The 22692-nt window shown below is 41.1% G+C and overlaps 1 protein-coding gene across 1 annotated transcript in view; it reads right to left on the reverse strand.

The window, feature by feature from the left end:
* The window catches only part of EIF2AK3 (eukaryotic translation initiation factor 2 alpha kinase 3), a 79079-nt gene that overhangs the window by 42624 nt on the left and 13763 nt on the right, over window positions 1–22692 (reverse strand). The window contains exon 2 of the mRNA XM_043468772.1: window positions 20495–20624. Coding sequence (XP_043324707.1) covers window positions 20495–20624 — 130 coding nt within the window. The remainder of the gene's footprint in view (window positions 1–20494; window positions 20625–22692) is intronic.

Raw genomic sequence — 22692 nt, forward strand, 5'->3', positions numbered from 1 at the left:
GGAGTCCCTTGGACTGCAAGGAGAGCCAACCCGTCCATTCTAAAGAAAATCAATCCTGGGTGCTCATTGGAAGGACTGATGTTGAAACTGAAGCAGCTTCATAAATTGCTCACCTGATGCGAAGAGCCAACTCACTGGAAAAGACCCTGATGTTGGGAAAGATTGAAGGCAGGAGGAGAAGGGGACGACAGAGGATGAGATGGTTAAATGGCATCACCGACTCAATGGACATGAGTTTGGGTAAACTCCAGGAGTTGGTGATGGACAGGAAGGCCTGGCATGCTGCAGTTCATGGGGTCGCAAAGAGTCAGACACGACTGAACGACTGACCTGAACTGAACTGATTACATGTTAGGGACTATTCAGTTGCTTAGGATACACAAGTAAGTAAAACAAACAAACAAAAACAAACACCTACCAACTTGGATCTCAAACTGGATTAGGGAGCTAAATAACATAATAAATAATTACAGACTATGTTAGGGCATAAATGCCATAAGAAAAAAAAAAATAGAACAAGATAAAGGAGGAAGGGAAAGTGTATGCATGGGAGGGGAAGGGACTGTCATTAAGGGTTAAGTTCAGGGCAGGCTCCCACAGAGAAAGTAACATTTGAGCAAACTTGAAACACAAGTGTTAACTCTGCTGATACAGGGGAACAGCCCTTGCAAAGGTCTTAAGCGGGAAGTACTAAGCGGGAAGTACACGGTGACAACGGAGGGGAACAGGCTGGAGCGGAAAGGATGGAGAGCAAGCAGAAAGCCCGAGACTGTGCTGGTGGTTGGCAGCGGAGGTGATGCCGGTGGTTGGATAAAGTAAAGCCAGCAGGATTTCATGGTGGATTCCCCATACACACGAGCAAAAAAAAGAGCCCAGGATGACTCTAAAGGTTTTGACCAAGAACACCTTGTTTCTGAAGAGTTAAATTAGTACATGCCTTTGTGACACTGGCCTTTCAGCATTAACAGACACAACTCAGGAATCCCCTGGCGGTTCAGTGGTTAGGACTTGGTGCTGTCACTGCTGGGGCCCGAGTTCAATTCCTGGTCAAGGAACTAAGATCCTACTAGCCATGTGGTGCAAAAAAAAAAAAAAAAGGACACAGCTTGACTTATTTCAGCTAATGACAACAACTATTTTCCTGACTGTGAAGGCTCAAAACTTTGGAAAGGGGGCTGTGAAAGAAGTACTCCAAACAAATGTCGATATAAACTTAAAAAAAAAAAATTCTCTATGGACTTCTTTGTTCCTTAAGCAGCAGAATCTTTTCTTTAAAGAGATACTTACAGGGATCTTTTAAAGAGATCCTTTTCTGTCACAAAGAGTTTTAAGTTGTTGTTTAGTTAACATATTCTTTCCCCCACCCCCTACCCCCAGGTCTGTCCCATACTCCTGGAGTTCTAGAAAACAGGCTGAAAAACTGGACTCTAATCCACTTCTTTCCTTCATTTCAAATCCTTATATCTCTGCGTGAACTATTTTAATAATCTCTTCACAGGTCTTAGCTGGAAATTTCCTCAACCTAACCTCTGCATATCTTCTAGATTAATCTTTAAGTCAGAGTTAAGCTTGTTATGACACTATTCAAAAATCCTCAATAGCTCTCCATTATCTTCTTACTAAAGACCCCAAATCCTAAGTCCAACATTCAAAGTCCTCTAAACACAACCTTGTACAATCTTCTCCTCGTCTTTCACCTTTCCCCACGTGGGTGGAAATCAGGCATCATTACTTAAGCAGGATATTTAATGTTATGTCATTGTCAATGTCATTCATTCTCCCTGGAGCACCCTCCAGTACCAACTCTGCCCACTGAAATCCCATTTGGCCTTCAGGCTAGCATCACTTATGCTTTTCCTTTGAAATCCAGGAAAATTTTAGCAGTGGAAGTTCACTGACAGAAGTCTTACTACTATACTTTTTGCTGTAACTATACTGAGACAATATTACAGTCTCAAAAAGTGTTCACTGTACTGTTAAATATTAAATATGTTAATGTGTACACATTTATGCTTATACAGTAGCTGTAAAATTAATGCACTCAAACCTAATGGCCAGATTTTATCAAATTCCATTCCCTCAGCAAAAGAACAAAGGCCTCTGAGAGACATGGCTGACTCCTGGGCTGGGACAAGGCAGGTAGAAGGTGAACCTTTAATATCTTATTGGTCTGAAAAGTAAGAATATGCCCCCCCAAAAAAGATGAAAACGTGTCACTGACCACATCTGGAACTGAAGTACCAGAATGATTAACTACTGAATTATAAAGCATTGGAAAAAAATAAGGAATTTATGAGTCCATATTGTTAACAAATAGATAAACAACATATGGGAGAGAAGGGAATGTGTTTACTGCAATAAAATGCGAAGAGTCTACTGATATATTTGAAGGGAAGACTGCAGTTGGAAAAATTAGCATCTTGCAGTCATTGCAGTTAAGATTGTGTCAGGCAAAAATCAGCTATGCTGTTAAAATCTAGGTGAAAATTTTGATGAGAAGCTGGATATCTGTATAGTCCTAAAGTATCTTCCTCTGCTTCCCTAGTGGCTCAGCGGTAGGAAATCCGACTGCCAATGCAGGAGACTCAAGTTCAATTCCTGGGTCGGGAAGATCCCCTGGAGGAAAAAATGGCAACCCAGTCCAATATTCTTGCCTAGAGAATTTCATGAACAGGTGAGCCTGGCAGACTCTAGTCCATAGGGTCGCAAAAGAGTTGGAAATGACTTAGCAACTAAACAACAACAAAGTATCTTCCCAACTGCTTATTAGTTACAATAGACTAAAAACAAAAACAGAAAAGTCATATAGTGGAGAATTTAGACAATCCCTTGACTAGATGATCAAATGAGTTTGACAGACAGGAAACCCTAAGAGAAGGTTACCCCTACAGCATTTTGAACCAAGAATGCACAGCCTGGATCTAATTATCAGGAAACATCAGACAAGCACAAAAGAAGGAAAATTCTATTTTATTTTTAAGCAAAAAGCCAGAGAGACAATATTTTTCAAAAATGTCAGTGTCATAAAAGATAGAGTCTGTGGGGAAAAAAATCCAGATTAAAAGAAGCTAATGTGACAAGTAACTGTACTACCTGACCCTAGACTAGATGCTACACTGGGAATGAAAGACACCATAAAAGACATTATTAAGTCAACTGATAAAACTGGAATATAGACGATAGATTAGAAGTTGATGACTGTACTGTGATTACGTAAGAGAGTGTCTCTATTAAGAAATGCACACTGAAACATTTAGGAGTAAAGAGCTATAATGGATATTTCATTTATCTTTAGATATTTCAAGAAAAAAAGAGCATGTATGGGGGTTTGGGAGAGGAGAGATTACACATACAACTCAAATGATAGAGCAAATAAGTTTTGAGGAGATTCATCTGGGAATACAAGGGTTGGTTCTTTTTTTTTTGGTACTACTCTTCATACCAAAAAGTGTGCAACTTCTTGTACTGTGAAATTACTTCCAAATAAAAGGTTAAAGAGAAAAGATACTCAGCTTTGCAGCTGTAATTAAACTCAGAAGGCTATACCATGAGATTGAAGGTTCATCATAATTCTCGATATCTAAAGATCTCCAACTATTTCTCTTTATTTTAAAGAAATCTAAATTTGGGGGGACTTCCCTGGCGGCCCAGTGGTTAGGACTCTGCCCCTTCACTGCCAGAGGCCTGGGTTCGATCCCTGGTCGGAAACTAAGATCCCACAAGCCATGTAGCATGGTCAAAAGTACATAAATACATAAATAAAAATAAACATTTGATTTTTAATGAGCTCTCAAATGACACTGGCATGTATACGTATGTATACCACCGCATATTATCTTAGAGTTTTAACATTACTATTTCATTCTTTGCTTTCTTCTATTTCTTGGTAGCAACAGATAAACAATTCTATTTTCAAAAATCAAAGTTTTTCATCTTTTGAAGAATGTTCAACTTGAAGTTGTCATTAAAAACAGATTTAGTCATAGTTTACATACCCTATGGTGAAGTTACCATGGTATTTAGCCAAAGTAATCACCCATTTTAAGTTATACATTAGTCAGAAAATCAAGTTTACTGTTCTCTACCTTCCACATTATATTCTCCATTCTATTCACTAGAACAATAAATTCAAACTATGATATAAAAATGATAATAAGGGACATCCCTGGTGGGTCAATGTCTTAAGACTCCTCGCTCCCAATGCAGGGGGTTTGAGTTCAATTCCTGGTCTGGGAACTAGATCTCACATGTTGCAACTAAAGAGCAAAGATCCTACTACATGCCATAACTAAGACTTGATGCAGTGAAATAAATATTTTTTTTTAACAAATGATAATAAAAATAATGATAATAAAAACTTCAATAAAATGATAAAATTAAAAAACAGGTATTGTCTGGTAATGTCAACAGCAGCACTGGTTGAGGACAAATAGGCAGAGCAGGTGCGTTATCACTACAAGAAAGAGGAAGAGTGGTTAGTGGGTCTGCAGTAAACAAATAACATTTATTTTTACTTGTTTCCTCTTCCATTAAACAACTTCTCTTCCTCTAAACAAGCAGCAGGTCCTTAGGGAACACAAAGGCTTCGAAGTGCAACCATCCCCAATCACTCCCCCCGCCACACACAAAAAAAGAACAAATAAAAACCTCCATCAGACGAACAGGAGCTAAAGTTCACCTTTGCTTCCAAATGTAAAAGAAAGTAAACTTATCTGCAACTAAAAATATGGTTTAAACAACCAAGAAGATGTCATGTGATTGACCATATGGAGACAAACTGCCTTATTTTATCTGCTGGTTTTTTTTTTTTTTTTTGGCCTTATTTTAAAAGAGGACAAAACCCAAAACAAAAATGCATTATGATTCAAGCCTTGATCATGTCATATTTCTGCATGATGATTTTAAAGTTCACTTTCAAATAGCTGCTCTTCACTAATTGGCTGCTTATGAGTCATACTCACGGCTGCTAACCTCTGCACCAATCTTTGTGAAGTCTTTGAGGCTGCAGCTGTGAAGCAGATGGTGCTTTTTCCTTGAGAGCCACAAGAAGCGGTCGAGGCCTGCAGTTCAGGTAGAGAGATGACCTCACCTCTCAGAAAAGCATTACCTCACCCTCCCAGCATAGGAATGAGTCACCCGGAGAGTCGGCTGCAAATCTCTCGGTATAAAAAAAATGTAGGTTATGGTGATGCATTTTCACATTCCACCAGTTTGTCTCTGGAAGGAGCCATTTGTTCTGATTCGATGCTCTGCATCTCAAACTAATTACGTGCCTCGCTTCCCACTTCAGTCATTTTCAAAACCCCACATGCTTATTATCTGCGGGTGGTGATGGGGTTTCCCTCTATTTGTTTTTTCCTGTGAATAATTTTAAAATAAAAGGTTTGTCAAATCGGCAGGCAAACTCGGGATCAAAGATTCAACCCCAGTCTTTAACCACCAAGTCACAAAGCAGCTTAGTAAAAGTAATTCAGTTAACATTTCTGATCAAAACCTGAATGGCATAATGAATACCTGCGGTACCCGGAATCAAGGACTGCTATTTGAAATCAGAATGTGAGGATAAGAACTCTGTTTTCAAGTGGCAGGAGGAACTTCAACTGAGAAAATAAAGGAACTGACTAAAAACAAAAATTCTTCCTATTTGAAAAAAACATATTTTCATTTGGTTCTTCCTTCTTTTTCTATGTGATCACCTCTCCACTCACCCAGCCCAAACCTCCCACCATCAACACATACACTTTGGGTGGGTATATTCAACTTTAACTTAAAATGGAAGTTTTAAAACATCAAATGTAAAGAGATGACTATAATAAAACCCCATGTGTCTATGACCCAGTTTCAACAATCATCAACATTTGGCTACTCTCCACTCATCTGCTACATATATTTGTTAGGACAGTATTTTAAAGTCAGTCACAGGCATCATTGTCATTTCACCTACACATACTTCAGTATTTGCTGCTGAGAAATAACGACTATGCCAAATGTTACATCTAACAGAATTAAGAGGAATTTCTTAAAAATCATCTAGCATTCAAATTTCCCTGACTGTTGCAAAGACATACTATATAATTGGGGCTTCCTTGGTGGTGCTAGTGATAAAGAACCCACCTGCCAAGGCAGGAGGTGTGAGAGACGTGGGTTCAATCCCTAGGTCAGAAAGATCCCCTGGAGGAGAGCACAGCAACACACTCCAGTATTTCTGCCTGGGAAATCCCATGGACAGAGGAGCCTGGTGGGCTATAGTCCATGGAGTCTCAGAGTCGGACATGACTGAAGTGACTTAGCACTCAGAACTATATAATTCATTTGCTCCAACAGGAATATAAAGTCCACATATCACATTTGATTTTTTTTGTCCCCTATCAGGGCCCCTTTTACTCCCTTTTTCTTGCTTTGATTTACTTGAGAAACCAGATTATTCATCCTACAGAATATCCCTCGGTGTGGATTTTGCAAGTGACTTAACTTGTTACTTTATTCCCAGTATTTCTTTCCTTTCTTTCTCCCCCCACCCCCTTTTCTTTTCTTTTTAAAATTTATTTGGCTATGCGAGGTTTTAGTTGCAGCATGTGGGATCTAGTTCCCAGACCAGGGATCAAACCCACGCCTCCTTCATCGGGAGCATGGAGTCTTAGCCACTGGTCCACCATGGAAGTCCCTATTCCCTGTATTTAAAAGATGTAATACACCTTTTCTTTAAAAGGTGTAATAACAACTGGAGCTTTGATCTGATGCAGCTTTGATGTTTTGGGACAAGACTACCTCACAGGCTGTGCTGTATACTTCCTATTATAGAGGTCAGACATTCTCATTCATATCTGTATCGCCTATGACTGCTTTCTCACTACAACTAGAAAGACTGCATAGCCCACAAAGCTCAAGATATTTACTATCTAGCCCTTTACAGAAAAAGTTTGCCAACCCCTGAGTTATGTCATATGTGTTACTATTAATCAGTGGATTCAGTGGAGTCAGTCTGGTCCCTTCATTTTAAAGAGCCCCATCAACTTTTCACCATTTTAGTATCAACTGAGGATCTACTACTTCAATAAAATGATAAAAGAATGACTTTCAATTCTATCATTCTTTCTTCATTTCTTAGATAGAATTTTTCTTAAAAAAAAAAAAGAAAGAAAGAAAAGAACTTCCCTTGTTAGACTTTATTTATTTATTTTTAAAAAATATTTATTCATTTATTTGGCTGCACCAGGTCTTAGTTGCAGCATGTGGGATCTAGTTCCCTGACCAGGGATCGAACCTGGGCCCCCTGCATTGGGAGCTCAGAGTCTTAACCACTGGGCCAGCAGGGAAGTCCCCCTTGTTAGACTTTAGATGCTGGATTTGCCTCTAGTTCCCTGATCAGGGATAGAATCTGGGCCTCCTAAATTGAGAGCTTGGGGTCTTAACTACTGGCCCACAGGAAAGTCCCCTCCACAGCTATTTAAAAAGGTATGTCTACAATTAATGCTGGAGAGGGTGTGGAGAAAAGGGAACTCTCTTACACTGTTGGTGGGAATGCAAACTGGTATAGCCACTGTGAAGAACAGTATGGAGATTCCTTAAAAAACTGGGAATAGAAATGCCATAATACCCAGCAATCCCACTGCTGGGCATACACCCTGAGGAAACCAGAAATGAAAGAGATACATGTACCCCAATGTTCACTGCAGCACTATTTACAATACCTAGGACATGGAAGCAACCTAGATGTCCATCAGCAGACGAATGGATAAGAAGTTGTGGTACATAGACACAATGGAATATTACTCAGCTATAAAAAGGAACACATCTGAGTCAGTTCTAACGAGATGGATGAACCTGGAGCCTATTATATAGAGTGAAGTAAGTCAGAAAGAAAAACACAAATATATGAAATTTAGAAAGATGGTAACAATAATCTTATATGCAGGGCAGCAAAAGAGACATAGATGTAAAGAAGAGACTTTTGGACTCTGTGGGAGAAGGCGAGGGTGGAATGATTTAAGAGAATAGCACTGAAACTTGTATATTACCATAGGTAAAATAGATGACCAGTGCAAGTTTGATGCATGAAGCAGGGCACCCAAAATTGTTGCTCTGGGACAACCCAGAGGGATGGGGGGGAGGGTGGTGGGAGGGGGGTTCAGGATGGGGGGGAGGGTGGTGGGAGGGGGGGTTCAGGATGGGGGGGAGGGTGGTGGGAGGGGGGTTCAGGATGGGAGGGAGGGTAGTGGGAGGGGGGTTCAGGATGGGAGGGAGGGTAGTGGGAGGGGGGTTCAGGATAGGGGGGAGGGTGGTGGGAGGGGGGTTCAGGATGGGGGGACACACGTGCACCTGTGGCTGATTCATGTCGACGTATGACAAAAACCATCATAATATTGTAAAGTAATTATCCTCCAATTAAAATTAATTAATTTTTAAAAAGATATGTCTCTTGGTCCCCAAACTACGGATGAATGTTTCTACCATTTTGGGGATCCTGCTTTCCCCATTCCTTCCTCTGTTCCCCCAATTCTTCCACAGTCAAAACAGAAAGGGTTTTGGTGGTGGTGTTTTTTTAACATTTTCTTCTGCTTGAAGACTTTCAATGAGACTGACGATTCTCTTAGTGAGGCATGTGCATTCTAAGCATATTTGTAAATACTTCTAAAGAATTCACACCAACCAAGAGGTCAGGAAACCTAGAAGAGAGCAGGAAAATCCTAAAATCCTACTAAAGCCAATCTATCCTTGAAACCCTCTTCTCTCTGATTCATCACTCTCTACTTGAATTTTAATATGTTAGGGGTTCTACTCAGCCATAAAAGGGAACAAAACTGGGTCATTTGTAGAGACATGGATAGACCCAGAAACTGTCAGAGAGTGAAGTAAGTCAGAAAGAGAGAAACAAATATTGTATATTAACACATATATGTGGAATCTAGAAAAAGTTGATACAGATGATCTTATTTACAAAGCAAAAATAGAGACACAGATGTAGAGAACAAATATGGATGCACACTAAGGAGGAAAAGTGGGGGTGGGATGAATGGGAGACTAGGACTGATATATATGCACTATTGATACTATGCATAAAACAGATGACTAACGAGAACCCATCACAGAGCACAGGGAACTCTACTTGGTGCTCTGCGATGACCCAGATGGAATGAGACCCAAAAAGGTGAGGATGTATGTACAGTGGGCGGAAACCAACCCAGCATGGTAAAGCAACAAAACTCCAATAACACTTTTAAAAATTAAAAAAAAAAAGGGTTAGGGATTTGGAAAGGTTGGTTGGAGGTCATTTTCTCATCATTCTCCTCTACCAGGTGATGGTTTCTCTCAGTTCCCAGGACACTAATACTTCTAACTTTTCCCTTCAGTGCAGACTTTTCCTCTGTGAGCACCAGACCCATATATACAAATGCCTTCTTAACCTCTCTGCTTGGAGAGCTCTCAAAGTCACTCTGAACTCATCACGTCTAAACAAATTCACGTTCTCCCTCTCTACACCTGTTCTTAAGTTACTACTAATTCCTCCTTTGGTCTTTTAACTTCACAAAGACTTCCCTCCTTAAACATCTCTTCGATCCATCACTTTACTTCCCTCCACTTCCTCTGTCTCACTCCAATCCAAGCTATCCCCATCTGTACCAGACTAGTCTCTTAACTAGTCTCCCCACTTTTGCTCTTCTTCCTCTTCCAGTCCATTTTCCATGGTGGTTGTTGTTCAGTGGCTCAGTCGTGTCTGACTCTCTACGACTCCATGGACTAAAGCAAGCGAGTCTTCCCTGTCCATCACCAACTCCCCAAGCTTACTCAAATTCATGTCCATCGAGTCAGTGATGCCATCCAACCACTTCATCCTCTGTTGTCCCCTTCTCTTTCCGCTTTCATCTTTCCAGCATCAGGGTCTTTTCAAATGAGTCAGTTCTTCCCATTAGATGGCCAAAGTATTGGAGTTTCAGCTTCAGCATCGGTCCTTCCAATGAATATTCAGGACTGATTTCCTTTAGGATGGACAGGTTTGATCTCCTTGCTTTCTGAGGGACTCTCAAGAGTCTTTTCCAACACCACAGTTCAAAAGCATCAATTCTTCAACATTCAGCCTTCTTTATGGTTCAACTCTCACATCCATACAAGACTACTGGAAAAACCATAGCTTTGACTATTTGGACCTTTGTCGGCAAAGTAATGGTTAGTACAACTATGTAACATAGTATACTATGGTTAGTACAGACAATATACATAGTCAGCAGAGTACAGGAGAGATTGGCTTTACTAGGATTTTAAGAATTTATCTACTTTCTTCCAGATTTCCACAACTTCTAGCTGGTGTGAATACATCATAAATATTTCATTTTTATTTATTTATTTGGCTGCACCAAGTCTTAGTTGCAGCACTCAGGATCTTCAACTTTCATGGCAGCATGCAGGACCTTTCAGTTGCTGCATGTGACCTTTTAGTTGTGGCATGTAGAAAATCCCATGGACAGAGGAGCCTGGCGGGCTACAGTCCACGAGGTCGCAAAGACTTGGACACAACTTAGCGACTGAGCACACTCACGGGATCCAGTTCCATGACCAGGGATTGAACCCGGGGCCCCTGTACTGGGAGCAGGGAGTCCCAGCCACTAGACCACCAGGAAAGTCCCTTTACAAATATTTTCTAAATATAAATACTTCCACAGTTAGAGATAACTGGCTTATAATACAAATGCCTCACTGTGCCAACCTTCTGATTCACCAGTCTCATTGAAAGTCTCAGCAAAACACAATGTGAAAAAACCCTTTCCATTTTGACTATGGAGGAGTCTCTCCCAGTTAAAACCTTTCAGTGGCTTCCCATGGCTGAGGATGAAATCCGAAACACTTCCCATACATTACGAGACCCCATATAGCCTGACCCCAGCCTCCCTCTATGGACTCATCTCTACCTCACCCTCAACCCTCATCCTAGTTGCCATCCTCACCTTCTTTAGTGCTCTGAGCACACAATGATCATTCCTGCTGCAAGGCCTTGATGCTGGCCATTTCCTCTCCCAGAGCAGTCCTTCTCAGCATCTCTGTCCATCTCTTACAGCTCTTTATCCTCACAGGATCTCAGCTGTAAACACTGTTTCTTCTGAGCAGCCCTCTCTGACCTCCCACTTTGGGAGGTCAGGTACCCTTGCTAAGCCTCTCTTAGTTCTACCCTTTCTTGTGGCAGTTACTGTAATTAGACTATGATATTTACACTATAATAGTTTCATATCTGGCTCCCCTGCTAGCTCCACATAGTGCCACATAAGTTCCATAACGGCTAGGATCTTACCGAACCTGTGCATTGCTGAAACCCCAGTTGCACAGTCCTGCGGGACCCTCTGCCGCCTTGAAGACCAGTTGAGTTTTGGGTGTGTTAAAGTTCAAGTACCACTGACTCTCTCACTAGGGTTAAGAAGCAGGGACCTCTCTGGTGCTCCAGTGGTTAAGAACCCACCTTCCAATGCAGGGAACGTGGGTTCCACTCCTGGTTGGGGAACTAAGATCCCACATGCTGCAGGGCAACAAAGCACATGAGCTGCAACTAGAGAGAAGCCCGCCCATGGCAATGAAAGATCCCATGTGCTGCAACTGAGACCCAATGCCGCAAAATAAATAAATAAATATTAAAAAGAAAAAAAAAGCAGCAGCAGTCAGGTGCTCACAGTGCACTGAGCACCATGGTAAGTTTGCTCTCTATTATGATGGGCTTCCCTGGTGGCTCAGATGGAAAAGAATCTGCCTGTAATGCAGGAGACCCAGGTTCTATCCCTGGGTTGGGAAGACCCCTTGGAGAAGAGAATGGCAACCCACTCCAGTATTCTTGCCTGGAGAATTCCATAGACAGAGGAGCCTGGCAGGCTACAGTCCATGGCGGGTCTCAAAGAGTCAGACACAACTGAGCGACTAACACGTGATGTCTTTGTCCCTAAATTTCAACGAGAACGTTGAAATTAACGTGACAGGGAGAGAAGAGGAAGCTTATTTGCTTAACGGTTGGTGTTCCAGGGAATCATACCTCAAGGATTAAGGAGAGGGCCTCACGGTTAACAACTAGTTAGTTGATCGAACATGAAGAATTATGAAATCTTTCAGTAGATTTGGTTATTGGTCAAAGGCATCCTGTGTGACATGCTTAAAAGGAAATGTAGATTTAAAAGAAGAAAGAAAGAAAGAAAATGCAGAAGAAAAAACAAATCCTGAAGTGATTTGGAATTTACAATCATCAAAGATTCTGAATTATTGCCCAAGAGCAGTGAGATACCAAGTAGATAATCATTCTTTCATTCTTTCTTTCCTTAACCTATACTCAACCTACAAAACAAAATACCTCAAGGAAAACTACTAGCTTAACTGCTTAAGTATACTTTTGGCATTCATGGTGAAAAATAAGAGTTTAGTAACTACCTCTGCCTTCACTTAGGTTAATAAACATCCACAAAGTAGATAAAACAATATGCACAAGGAGTCAGTTTCCTACAAAACAGAGTCAATCAATTTCTCACTTGACAACATGCATGCTGGAACAAATTGATTTAGTTCACAGCACTGCTTTCAGCCACGCTAAGGGATGAATAAGACAAAATTATATCAAAGCACTGTTTCAGTTCTATAATTAAAAGAAAAGCAATTAGCCTAAGCAATTATTTAAATACTGGCTTGCTCCATGACTGACAGAGACTTTTCCAAATAAACTACCATCTGAGATGGTGCTCATCTAAGACTCATGTTGTGCTAGTTTATGTACAAATGAAAAACTGCCAAATGATCAGACATCTTTCAGTATAAATTAGAGAATCTTTAAAAGAGATTACAGAGCCTTTTTTAATAAAGCAATGCTCAAAACAGCCTACTGATGGACCTTTTATGAACAAATCAAGTAACCATTAAAAATGTACTCTTTTTCAAAGGCTTCCTCCACCAACCCTCAGCCTCATGAAGGCCCGTCTTAACAAATGCAGTCTGATGTAGGGCAGGGAGGAGGCTGGAAGGCTCTCAGATTATAGTTGTTTCTGCACCTGTCTGAAACAGAAAGGCAGTGTGTCCCTTGGGGAGAAACATGCCTAAAATAAAATAAAACAAAACCCCAAACTCTAAGTATAGACTTATAATAGAATTGTTTGTTCCTTTTAAGAGGGAAAAAAAGGGGAGGACATTTTAACAGAAAAATGAAACAAAAAACAAATATGGTATCTCTAAATAAAGAAAAGGTAAAGATATTGTCTAAGGACAGACTAGCTATAAATACACAGTTATAATATGCATTCTAAATACAGATAAGGAAGGTCTTTGTATTTATAAGTGTGTTTCAAAACAGAGAAGTAAGCAGCTAGTTCAAGAATCTGATGTCTACTTAGATTTGGTGAACTATGATCCTAATGCCATCCAGAGACCCCAAAGAAAAACCATGCTACAGTTTACAATAGCCAGGACATGGAAGCAACCTAGATGCCCATCAGCAGACGAATGGATAAGAAAGCTGTGGTACATATACAAGATGAAATATTATTCAGCCATTAAAAAGAATGCATTTGAATCAGTTCTAATGAGGTGGATGAAACTGGAGCCTATTATACACAGTGAAGTAAGTAAGAAAGAAAAACACCAATACAGTATACTAATGCATATACATGGAATTTAGAAAGATGGTAATGACAACCCTATATGCGAGACAGCAAAAGAGACACAGATGTATAGAACAATCTTTTGGACTCTGTGGGAGAAGGCGAGGGTGGGATGATTTGAAAGAACAGCATTGAAGCATGTATATTTATCATATGTGAAACAGATCTCCAGTCCAGGTTCAATGCATGAGACAGGGTGCTCAGGGCTGGTGCACTGGGATGACCCTGAAGGACAGGATGGAGAGGAAGGTGGGAGGAGGGTTCAGGATGCGGAACACATGTACACCCATGGCTGATTCATGTCAATCTATGGCAAAAACCACTACAATATTGTAATTAGCCTCAAATTTAAATAAATAAATTAATTTAAATTTAAAAAAAGAAAAAAGAAAAACCATGCAAAGGAGATCCAACCAGTCCATCCTAAAGGAGATCAGTCCTGAGTGTTCACTGGAAGGACTGATGTTGAAGCTGAAACTCCAATACTTGGCCACCTGATGTGAAAAACTGACTCATTTGAAAATGACCCTGATGCTGGGAAGGACTGAAGGCAGGAGGAGAAGGGGACGACAGAGGATGAGATGGTTGGATGGCATCACCGACTCAATGGACATGAGTTTGAGTAAACTCTGGGAGTTGGTGATGGGCAGGGAGGCCTGGCGTGCTGCCATCCATGGGGTCACAAAGAGATACGACTGAGTGACTGAACTGAACTGATGTCACAAAACAAAATTTTAAAACCATCAGGGAAGAACCATGGCCAAATCTCCTGAGTGCTTTGACTCTGCATATAAATCACTAGAGAAAAGCAAATTGGATTTCAGGTGGTCCTTCTGAAAACCAAAAACAAAATTCTTAACTACTGTCAAAAGTATTAGATTTAAATAGATAGCCAGTGGGAATTTGCTGTCTGACTCAGGGAACTCAAACTGTGGCTCTGTGACAGCCTAGAGGGGTGGGATGGGATAGGAGGTGGAAGGGGGGTTCAGGAGGGAGGGGCATATGTATACTTATGGCTGATGCATGTCGATACAGGGCAGAAATCAGTACAATACTATAAGGCAATTATCCACCAATTAAAAATAAATAATTTTTTAAAGAAAGTATTAGATTTAGAACCTAGGAGCACATCTGCTAAAGCTAACAGAGTAAATTTTAGGTTCATCATTCATTCTGACACACAGACACACACACAGTTTTAGCTTGGTTTATATCACTATTCTTTTGAGGAAGTTTATAAACACCTAGTCAAGAGGAAAGAGTGGCAAATTAGATCTCTGTCCCAAGGCACCTCAACCTTCCTGCAGCTCACAATTCATTCTAAAAATAACGTGAAACCCTTGTTTTTAATGGAACCATCAATCTCTCTTATCCTCTGGGAACTTATTTTTTTCCTTAACATAATTGAAATATGACTAAAACAACATAATAAGTTATTTTATATGCCTTTTGAGTCAGAAAAGGTTAAGGGCATCATCAGAGCAGGTTGAGAGGCAACGAGACATGTACCTAACGGTCATGAATTTTTGCTATTTTTAAAAGAATCCTTAAAGGCACTAAAAAGGGAAGTGAAAAAATTCCTCTAGATAATTTATAAGGGTATTTCATGTATTTGATGGTACCTGAGCCCTGAGGTTAGGACAATCTTAAGAAATTTAGTCCTATCCATCATTTTACAGAGAAGGAAATTAAAGCTCTCCTGAAATAAAGAACATGAGTTTGCGCAAGCTCTGGGAGATGGTGGAGGACAGGGAAGCCTGGCATGCTGCAGTCCATGGGGTCACAAAGAGTCAGACACGACTGACCGACTGAACAACAGCCACAACAACCGAAATAGTTTAGCCAAGTCACACAGCCAGTTAACAGCAGCGTATCCACTAGAACTAGCCCCTGAATCCTGGTGCATACACCACACCACACAAACTCCCTGTGATGCTCTTACTCTATTATTCAAGCAAAAGTACATGTGACTCACAACCAATTCCTCTAGCACTAGTAACTTTAAAAGTTTCCTTACCACTGAGTCACCTGGGAAGCATCAGATCAATCAGTCACTTAATAATCACTGCACAGAGGACTTTCCTCATGGTCCAGTTGTTCAGAATCCGCCTGCCAATGCAGGGGACACAGGTTTGGTCCTTGGTCCAGGAGGTTTCTATATGCCATCAGGCAGTTGAGCCCATTCACCACAACTACTAAGCCTGCGCTATAGGGCCCACATGCCGCAACTACTGAATCCCGTGTGCCTAGAGCCTGGACTCTGCAATAAGAGAAGTCACTGCAGTGAGAAGCCCGTGCACCACAACCAGAGAAAGTCCACAGAGCAATGAAGACCCAGTGCAGTCAAAAATAAATAAACAAATAGCAAAAAATAAATAAATAAAACATAATCACTGCATAGAGAATACATCTTCTCTGGTCTTCTGGGTTTAATCTGTTTCACCTTCATACCATACCTTTCCTGATGAAAGCATGGAGGAACTGACACTCCAGCAGAGGAGTCAACAAATGGAGACTTACTGTCAGCTGAGTGGCTCCTGTTACATCTCCCCACCAGTTCCTTCTGCCTGCTGGGTTCACCCAGTCCTTCTCCCTACACTACCTGCCCTAGCAAATGCTGGGTTTCAGACAGAGAAAATTAATTTTTCTCCCTAAAAGCTAAGGACTGCCATAAAAAAGTCTATCAGATGCATTCAGAAAAGTATTGTCATGCTAAGCATCCAATCTGGGGCATTTCAAAGAGCAGTTTTTGTTCCCCTTTTAGTGGTGTTTTGTCCAGTTTCTGAACATAACTTCTAGATGATGAGCGACACATACCTTGCTGAATAACAAGTGACCCAAGCTCACAATACAGTTCTCTCTCCTTGTTAATGTTTATAACCTTACCAATACTCTCCTAATATTTCTATTATATATTAGATCAGCTGGTCTCAAAGCACTGTCTGTGGATTCTGTCTCAAGTGCAGACGGTCAAGCGGTTTTCATAAGAAGGTGGTACTGTTTGCCTTTCCCTGGGGTGATACTTGCATTTATGGTGTAGAAGCAACAGTAACTAAAATTGGTGCTTTAGCCTAAATCTAGCACCAAATTTGTAGTCCTGGAATCTTCACTTGTCACACACTTGTGACAAAATAGAAGAAAAAAAGTTTCATTCAAGAATGTTCTGATGATACCCCAATGTTCATTGCAGCACTATTTACAATAGCTAGGACATGGAAGCAACCTAGGTGTTCACTGACAGACGAATGGATAAAGAAGTTGTGCTACATATATACAGTGGAATATTACTCGGCCATAAAAAGGAAAGCATTTGAGTCAGTTCTAATGAGGTGGGTGAAACTGGAGCCTATATACAGAGTGAAGTAAGTCAGAAAGAGAAAAACAAATACCATATATTAACACATGTATATAGAATATAGAAAGACGATACTGATGAACCTATTAGCAGGGCATCAGTGGAGATGCAGACATAGAGAACAGACTTATGAACAAAGCGGAGGAAGGAGAGGGTGGGACGAGTTGAGAGAGCAGTAATGAAACATACACATTACCATATGTAAAAGAGATAGTCAGTGGGAATTTGCAGTATGATGCAGAGAGCTCAAATCCAACGCTCTGTGACAACACAGAGGGGTGGGATGGGAAGGGAGGTGGGAAAGATGTTCAAGAGGGAGGGGACATATGTATGCCTATGGCTGATTCATGTTGATGTATGGCAGAAACCATCGCAATATTGTAAAGCAACTATCCTCCAATTAAAAATAAATTTCGTTAAAAAAGAGTGTTGATGAAACAATAAAAATTAATTTCATCAAGTTGTGACCCAAATACATACCTTTCTACTATCCTGCCCAACCAACCAGGAGGTGTACATGAAGGACTTCAGCCACACGGAAGCATGTTTTGAGAAAAAGCACTTGTGAGACTGAGTTTTGAGCTGAACCAGCAGCACTGCTCACAAAGCTCCATTTTTACTTGAAAAACTGAGAGAAAAGCTATGATTATGAGACTTGGGTATCTGGCAGACGTTTTCTCAAAAATAAGCAAAGTGAACCTCTTACTTTGAGGAAAACAATTGACTATGTTAATGATCAAATCTAAGTTGCCAAGTGAAAATGAGAATCTTGTAAAAGCTGTATCTTCCCATGTGAGCTTCCCAGTATTTAAAGGATTTTCTCATGAGATTGGTGGGGATAATAAAAAGTTTGACTTTACAAAACATTCTGCAAGGAAATATGTCAACATTTGCAAGATCTTTGTAACTCAATGAATCAATATGTTCCCAATGATGTTAGAAGATCATGCATGAGTAAAAAGCAAGACAGGCCAATGGATGTTACTGGAACAGAGTACAACTGCTCATTGATATGATTTCAGATTCCATAGGGCAACTAACCTTCCAGAAACTTTCACCTGTTCTTGTGTAGAACCAAAAAAGAATGATCACAATTATCTGAAAAGGCTACTAAAAAAATCTTTTCCCAACTACCTGTGGATTTTCTTCATCATATAGCTCAACCAAAACAACAATGCAACATGTTGAAGGCAGAAGCATACAGGAAAATCAAGTTGTCTTCTATTAAACTAGAAACATGACATTTAAAACAAGAGAGTCCCATAACCAGTGCGAGTCTGATATTTGAAGCAGGGCACACAGAACCAGTACTCTGTGACAACCTGGAGGGATGGGGTGGGGAGGGAGGTGGGGGGGGGTTCGGGATGGAGGGGACACATGTACACCTACGGTTAATTCCTACTGATGTATGGCAAAACCCATGACAATACTGTAAACTAATTATCCTCCAGTTAAAATATATAAATTTCAAAACAAAAAACAAGAGAGCCCTAATAAGCCACAGAAAATGGTAGGGACAGTGAGAAAACTGTAGTTTAAAAATAGCTAATATAACTGCTATAGTAAGAAAAGCTTCAAGGTTGACCAGTTGCTTATAATTTAAACACACTCAATGGTACCCAGGTTATCACAACTATTTGTCATAACATGCAATTTCTCTTTTTGTAAGTATGCATATTTTAGTTTGTAAAAGTACACATGCTTTACACCACTACAACACACCAGAATGTTACCTCAGGTGTAAACAGCTTACAGTCTTCTGATTTTGCTCATCATCTTTCATGTCTAGTTTGAAAATAAAGCAAAATGTGCATGCCCAAGCATTATCCCAGGAGGACACAAATAAACGACTCTTCAGTCTGGGTAGTAATTCATTTGACTATTGCACCTGATTCAAAATTTGTAACATACTTTATAATCAAAGTGCTTTTATATTAATAATTCACAACAGAGAAGTTCACGATTCTCAACAGATGTTTTCAGCATACTGCTGGATAAGCAGCAGGCACTCTGAAAGTCTATTCAAGGCTCAGCACACAGCAAGCGTGGAGGCTGGGCGGTGCCATCTCCCTAAGTATCTGCCTGGGTGCTCCGGAACACAATTCAACCTGGGTTTTCTAGAGAGCAGTGGGGTCACTGATAGCAGTTATTCCATCATCACTAATCAGGTCATTCTCAAGCCCCTCATGCTAGGTTTTTCCCAAACTTGTTACCAGCTTAAAAGCTTTCTGAAAGGGAAAGATTGATAATGAAAGGGGAAAAAAAGGGGGACTTCCCTGGTGCTCCAGAGGGGCCTTCCTGGTGGCTCAGACAGTAAAGAATCTGCCTGCAATGCATGAGACCCGGGTTCGATTCCTGGGTGGGGAAGATCCCTTGGAGAAGAGAATGGCTACCCACTCCAGTATTCTTGCCTGGAGAATTCCACAGACAGAGGAGCCTGGCAGGGCTACAGTCTACGAAGTCACCAAGAGTCAGACATGACTGACAGACTAACACTCCCTGGTTGTCCAGTGGTTAAGACTGCATGCTTCCACTGCAAGGGGCTTGGGTTTGATTCCTGGTCAGGGAAGTAAGATCCCACATCCCACAAGGTGAGGCAAAAAAAAAAAAAAAAAAGAGTGGGGGTGGGGGCAGGAGGAGGAAGAGTATCCTAGTGATTGTCCTCTAAGAACAAGGTAAAAGGCTGAGAATGTTCTAGAAAACAGATGACTGCTTCTATGTCAGCAGTCATAACTCAAAAGAGGGACCTGTTTTAAATGATTTAAACAAGAGGGTAGAGTGCCAGAAAAGGAGAGAGACTTCATCTGAGTCTAGACTAAAGGTCAGAAAAATAAACTTCTGTCATTTAATTCTCCTTAACCTGCTCCGCTCATCAAGGTAGGCAATGTCGTGACTTTACGCAAGCAGATGCTAAAGCTCTTGAGGGGCTAAGTTACCTGTGCAAGTTTGGGAGTCATGTGCCAGAAAAGTTTTGAAAGCAGCTAACTGCAAATAATCCAATTTGTCTAAAATTACACTCAAAGAAAATGTCAGATGAATTATATTCAAAATTAGGATGGACAACTGAGGGAACACATAGGGAATAATTTATGGGGTTTTGCAACATGTATTTCCAACTGTTAAAACACAGTTGTTTACATTTGTTTTATTATTCCTAGGGACCTCGTGATGGTGATGATGATGATGTTAGGAAGAAGAAATTATGATCATGTTACAGCTAATGAGCTTTATTGGTATAGCAGATAGTATCCTCAATTACTCATTTATACGATTAACTCATTTCAGGCCCCAAACAATCCTAAGAAGTAGGTGACATCATCCACCTCATTTTACAGAAGGGGGAATTGAGGGAAAGAAGAGCTAAGCAAATGCCTCCAGGGGACACAGCTTGCTAGAGACAGACACCCCCCACACCTAGGTGACCAGCTCCTGAGCCCCAGTCCTATAAGCAAATATCTACTAGTAACAGCAGCAAGTGCTCATTTTAACTAAGTTTTCCTGTCAACACATAACAGAAAATTCTCACCTCTGGTTTGCTAAGGCTGGATGACACCAAGGAACCAGACCCCACGTCCAAATCCCACTGCTTCTTCCCACGGTTCTCAGGATCCAAGGCAGCGATTCGGCCATCTAAAGTGCTGATGATCACTAATGATCTGTAAAATTCACAATGAAAAGGACAGAGTTAAAAAGATTCCAAAGGCACACACTCAAAAGAAACCAGCCTCTCCCGGACTTCCCTGGTGGTCCAGTGGATAAGAATCCACCTGCCAGTGCAGGGGACATGGGTTTGATCTCCGGTCCAGGAAGATCCCACACGCCACAGTGCAAGTAAGTCCATGTGCCACAACTACTGAGCCCAAGCTCTAGGGTCTGTGCTCCACAAGAGAAGCCACCACAAGGAGAAGTCCACGCACCACAACTAGAGAAAAGCCAAAGGGCAGCAACAAATACCCAGTGCAGCCAATAAAGAATGAAGAAAGAAACCAGCTTCTCCCCAGGCCTCTATCTGTAAGGGCAGGGAGCAGGGGTACATCCCCGTGACACCTGCAGTCTTTTCACCTTGTCTTGAGCCCTCCAAGACAACTGCACTATGCCCTTTTTCTGTTTGTGCCACTTATGAAAAGCCCCAGAGTCCAAGGTCACTCCTCGTCCCCACACTCTAATCCCCACTTGGAACTCAACATACCCTCTTCTGTCCCTTACTCTTGTATTTCCCCAACTCCTGAAGCCTTTACCCTGAAACAGCCTCCCCTGAATGTCCACTCACCTTTTTGCTCTAATAGAAACCTGAAGACACTCCTTCAGAAGCTATGAGAATTTTTTTTCTCCATCACCCTTACCAGGTCCAGTGATGGGGTAAGTGTAGTCCTCATACCGTGCTACCATTTCTAGACTATTTTCTTTCCTTCCTCTCTAAAAACCCTCAGGATCAAATCACTCCATCCATTACCCCTCCTAATAATTATCTTTTGATCTTTGGGTCATTTGGCTCCATTCCTTGGAAATTTTGGGCTCCTGGTTCACTGTCAATATTAACACATTCTGTGGGTTTTCAAGATCTGTCTACCTTGCCCCAGTCATTCCCATGATCAGAGCCTAAGACACTGTCATTATCTATCACAGCTTCCCTGTCCCACTGAAATGTTAAGCATCCAACCCTAAGCCACCAACTCCTCTTTTCAGCTCACCTCCTCTACTTCTTTGACCCCACCAGAATCTATTAGCTATTGATCCTACCACTGTTACCCTGAACTTCACCACCATTATGTCTTTACTTTGTCCTTATCCAGTTTTTTGTTTTTGTTTTTTCCTTAAAGGCAAGATAGTTTTTATTTACTTTATTTCCTTAAAGCCAAGATAGTTTTTATTTACTAAGTAAATAAAACTTAGTTCTCACATGAGGGATCTTTGCTGCCGAGTGTGGGATCTAGCTCCCTGACCAGGGATGGAACCCAGGACCCCTGCATTGGGAATGCTGAGTCTTAACCACCAGACTGCCAGCGAAGTTCCTCTTATCCAGTTTAAATTCCACATCTTTCATTTTAAGCACTTCCCTGTTCATGCCTTCAACTCCCTTTTTCCTCTCCTACACATCACACTGGACTAGCAGAACTCCAACCCGAGTTAAACTCAATTGTCTGCCTTTGCTCCCTCTTGCATCTGTGTGGTTGAAGACAGACAGACATAACCATGCTGACAGGTATCACTTTTATTCATTTACCATCAACGTCAAAAGGACTACAAATGATGTTCCACAATCATAATATGGCTCCCTAGTCTATCCTCTCCCACTGCCCTAGGTTAACTATTTCATTCTGCCTTTGTCCTCAAACTTCCTCCACTACTTCTTCCAAGCTCGTGCAACTCAGGGGCTAGGCCTCCTAGACAGGTGTTTACCAAGGAAAACAAATAATCAAGAGACCCCACCATCCCATCTCTCTATGTATCAGCACTTGGACCCATGAAATCCCCCTCACCTCCTAGTACTGCAAGTGAATTGTCCACATTCCCATCCACTCCCAACACTTCCACTCAGGCAACAGGTACTTTCCCCATGCATATATGAGGACTTATTCCTCAAAATCTCTCCTCCTGCTTTCACATCAATTATTTCCCAACTAACACAGCACTCCCCACCCCCAGCCATCAAACCTGCTACTATTTCTCCCAACTTAAAAACCAAACCAGATTAAACATGAAGATTAACTCTCCATGCTCCAG

This window comes from Cervus canadensis, chromosome 5 (genome assembly GCF_019320065.1).
Source record: "Cervus canadensis isolate Bull #8, Minnesota chromosome 5, ASM1932006v1, whole genome shotgun sequence".
In the NCBI taxonomy this organism is placed as follows: Eukaryota; Metazoa; Chordata; class Mammalia; order Artiodactyla; family Cervidae; genus Cervus; species Cervus canadensis.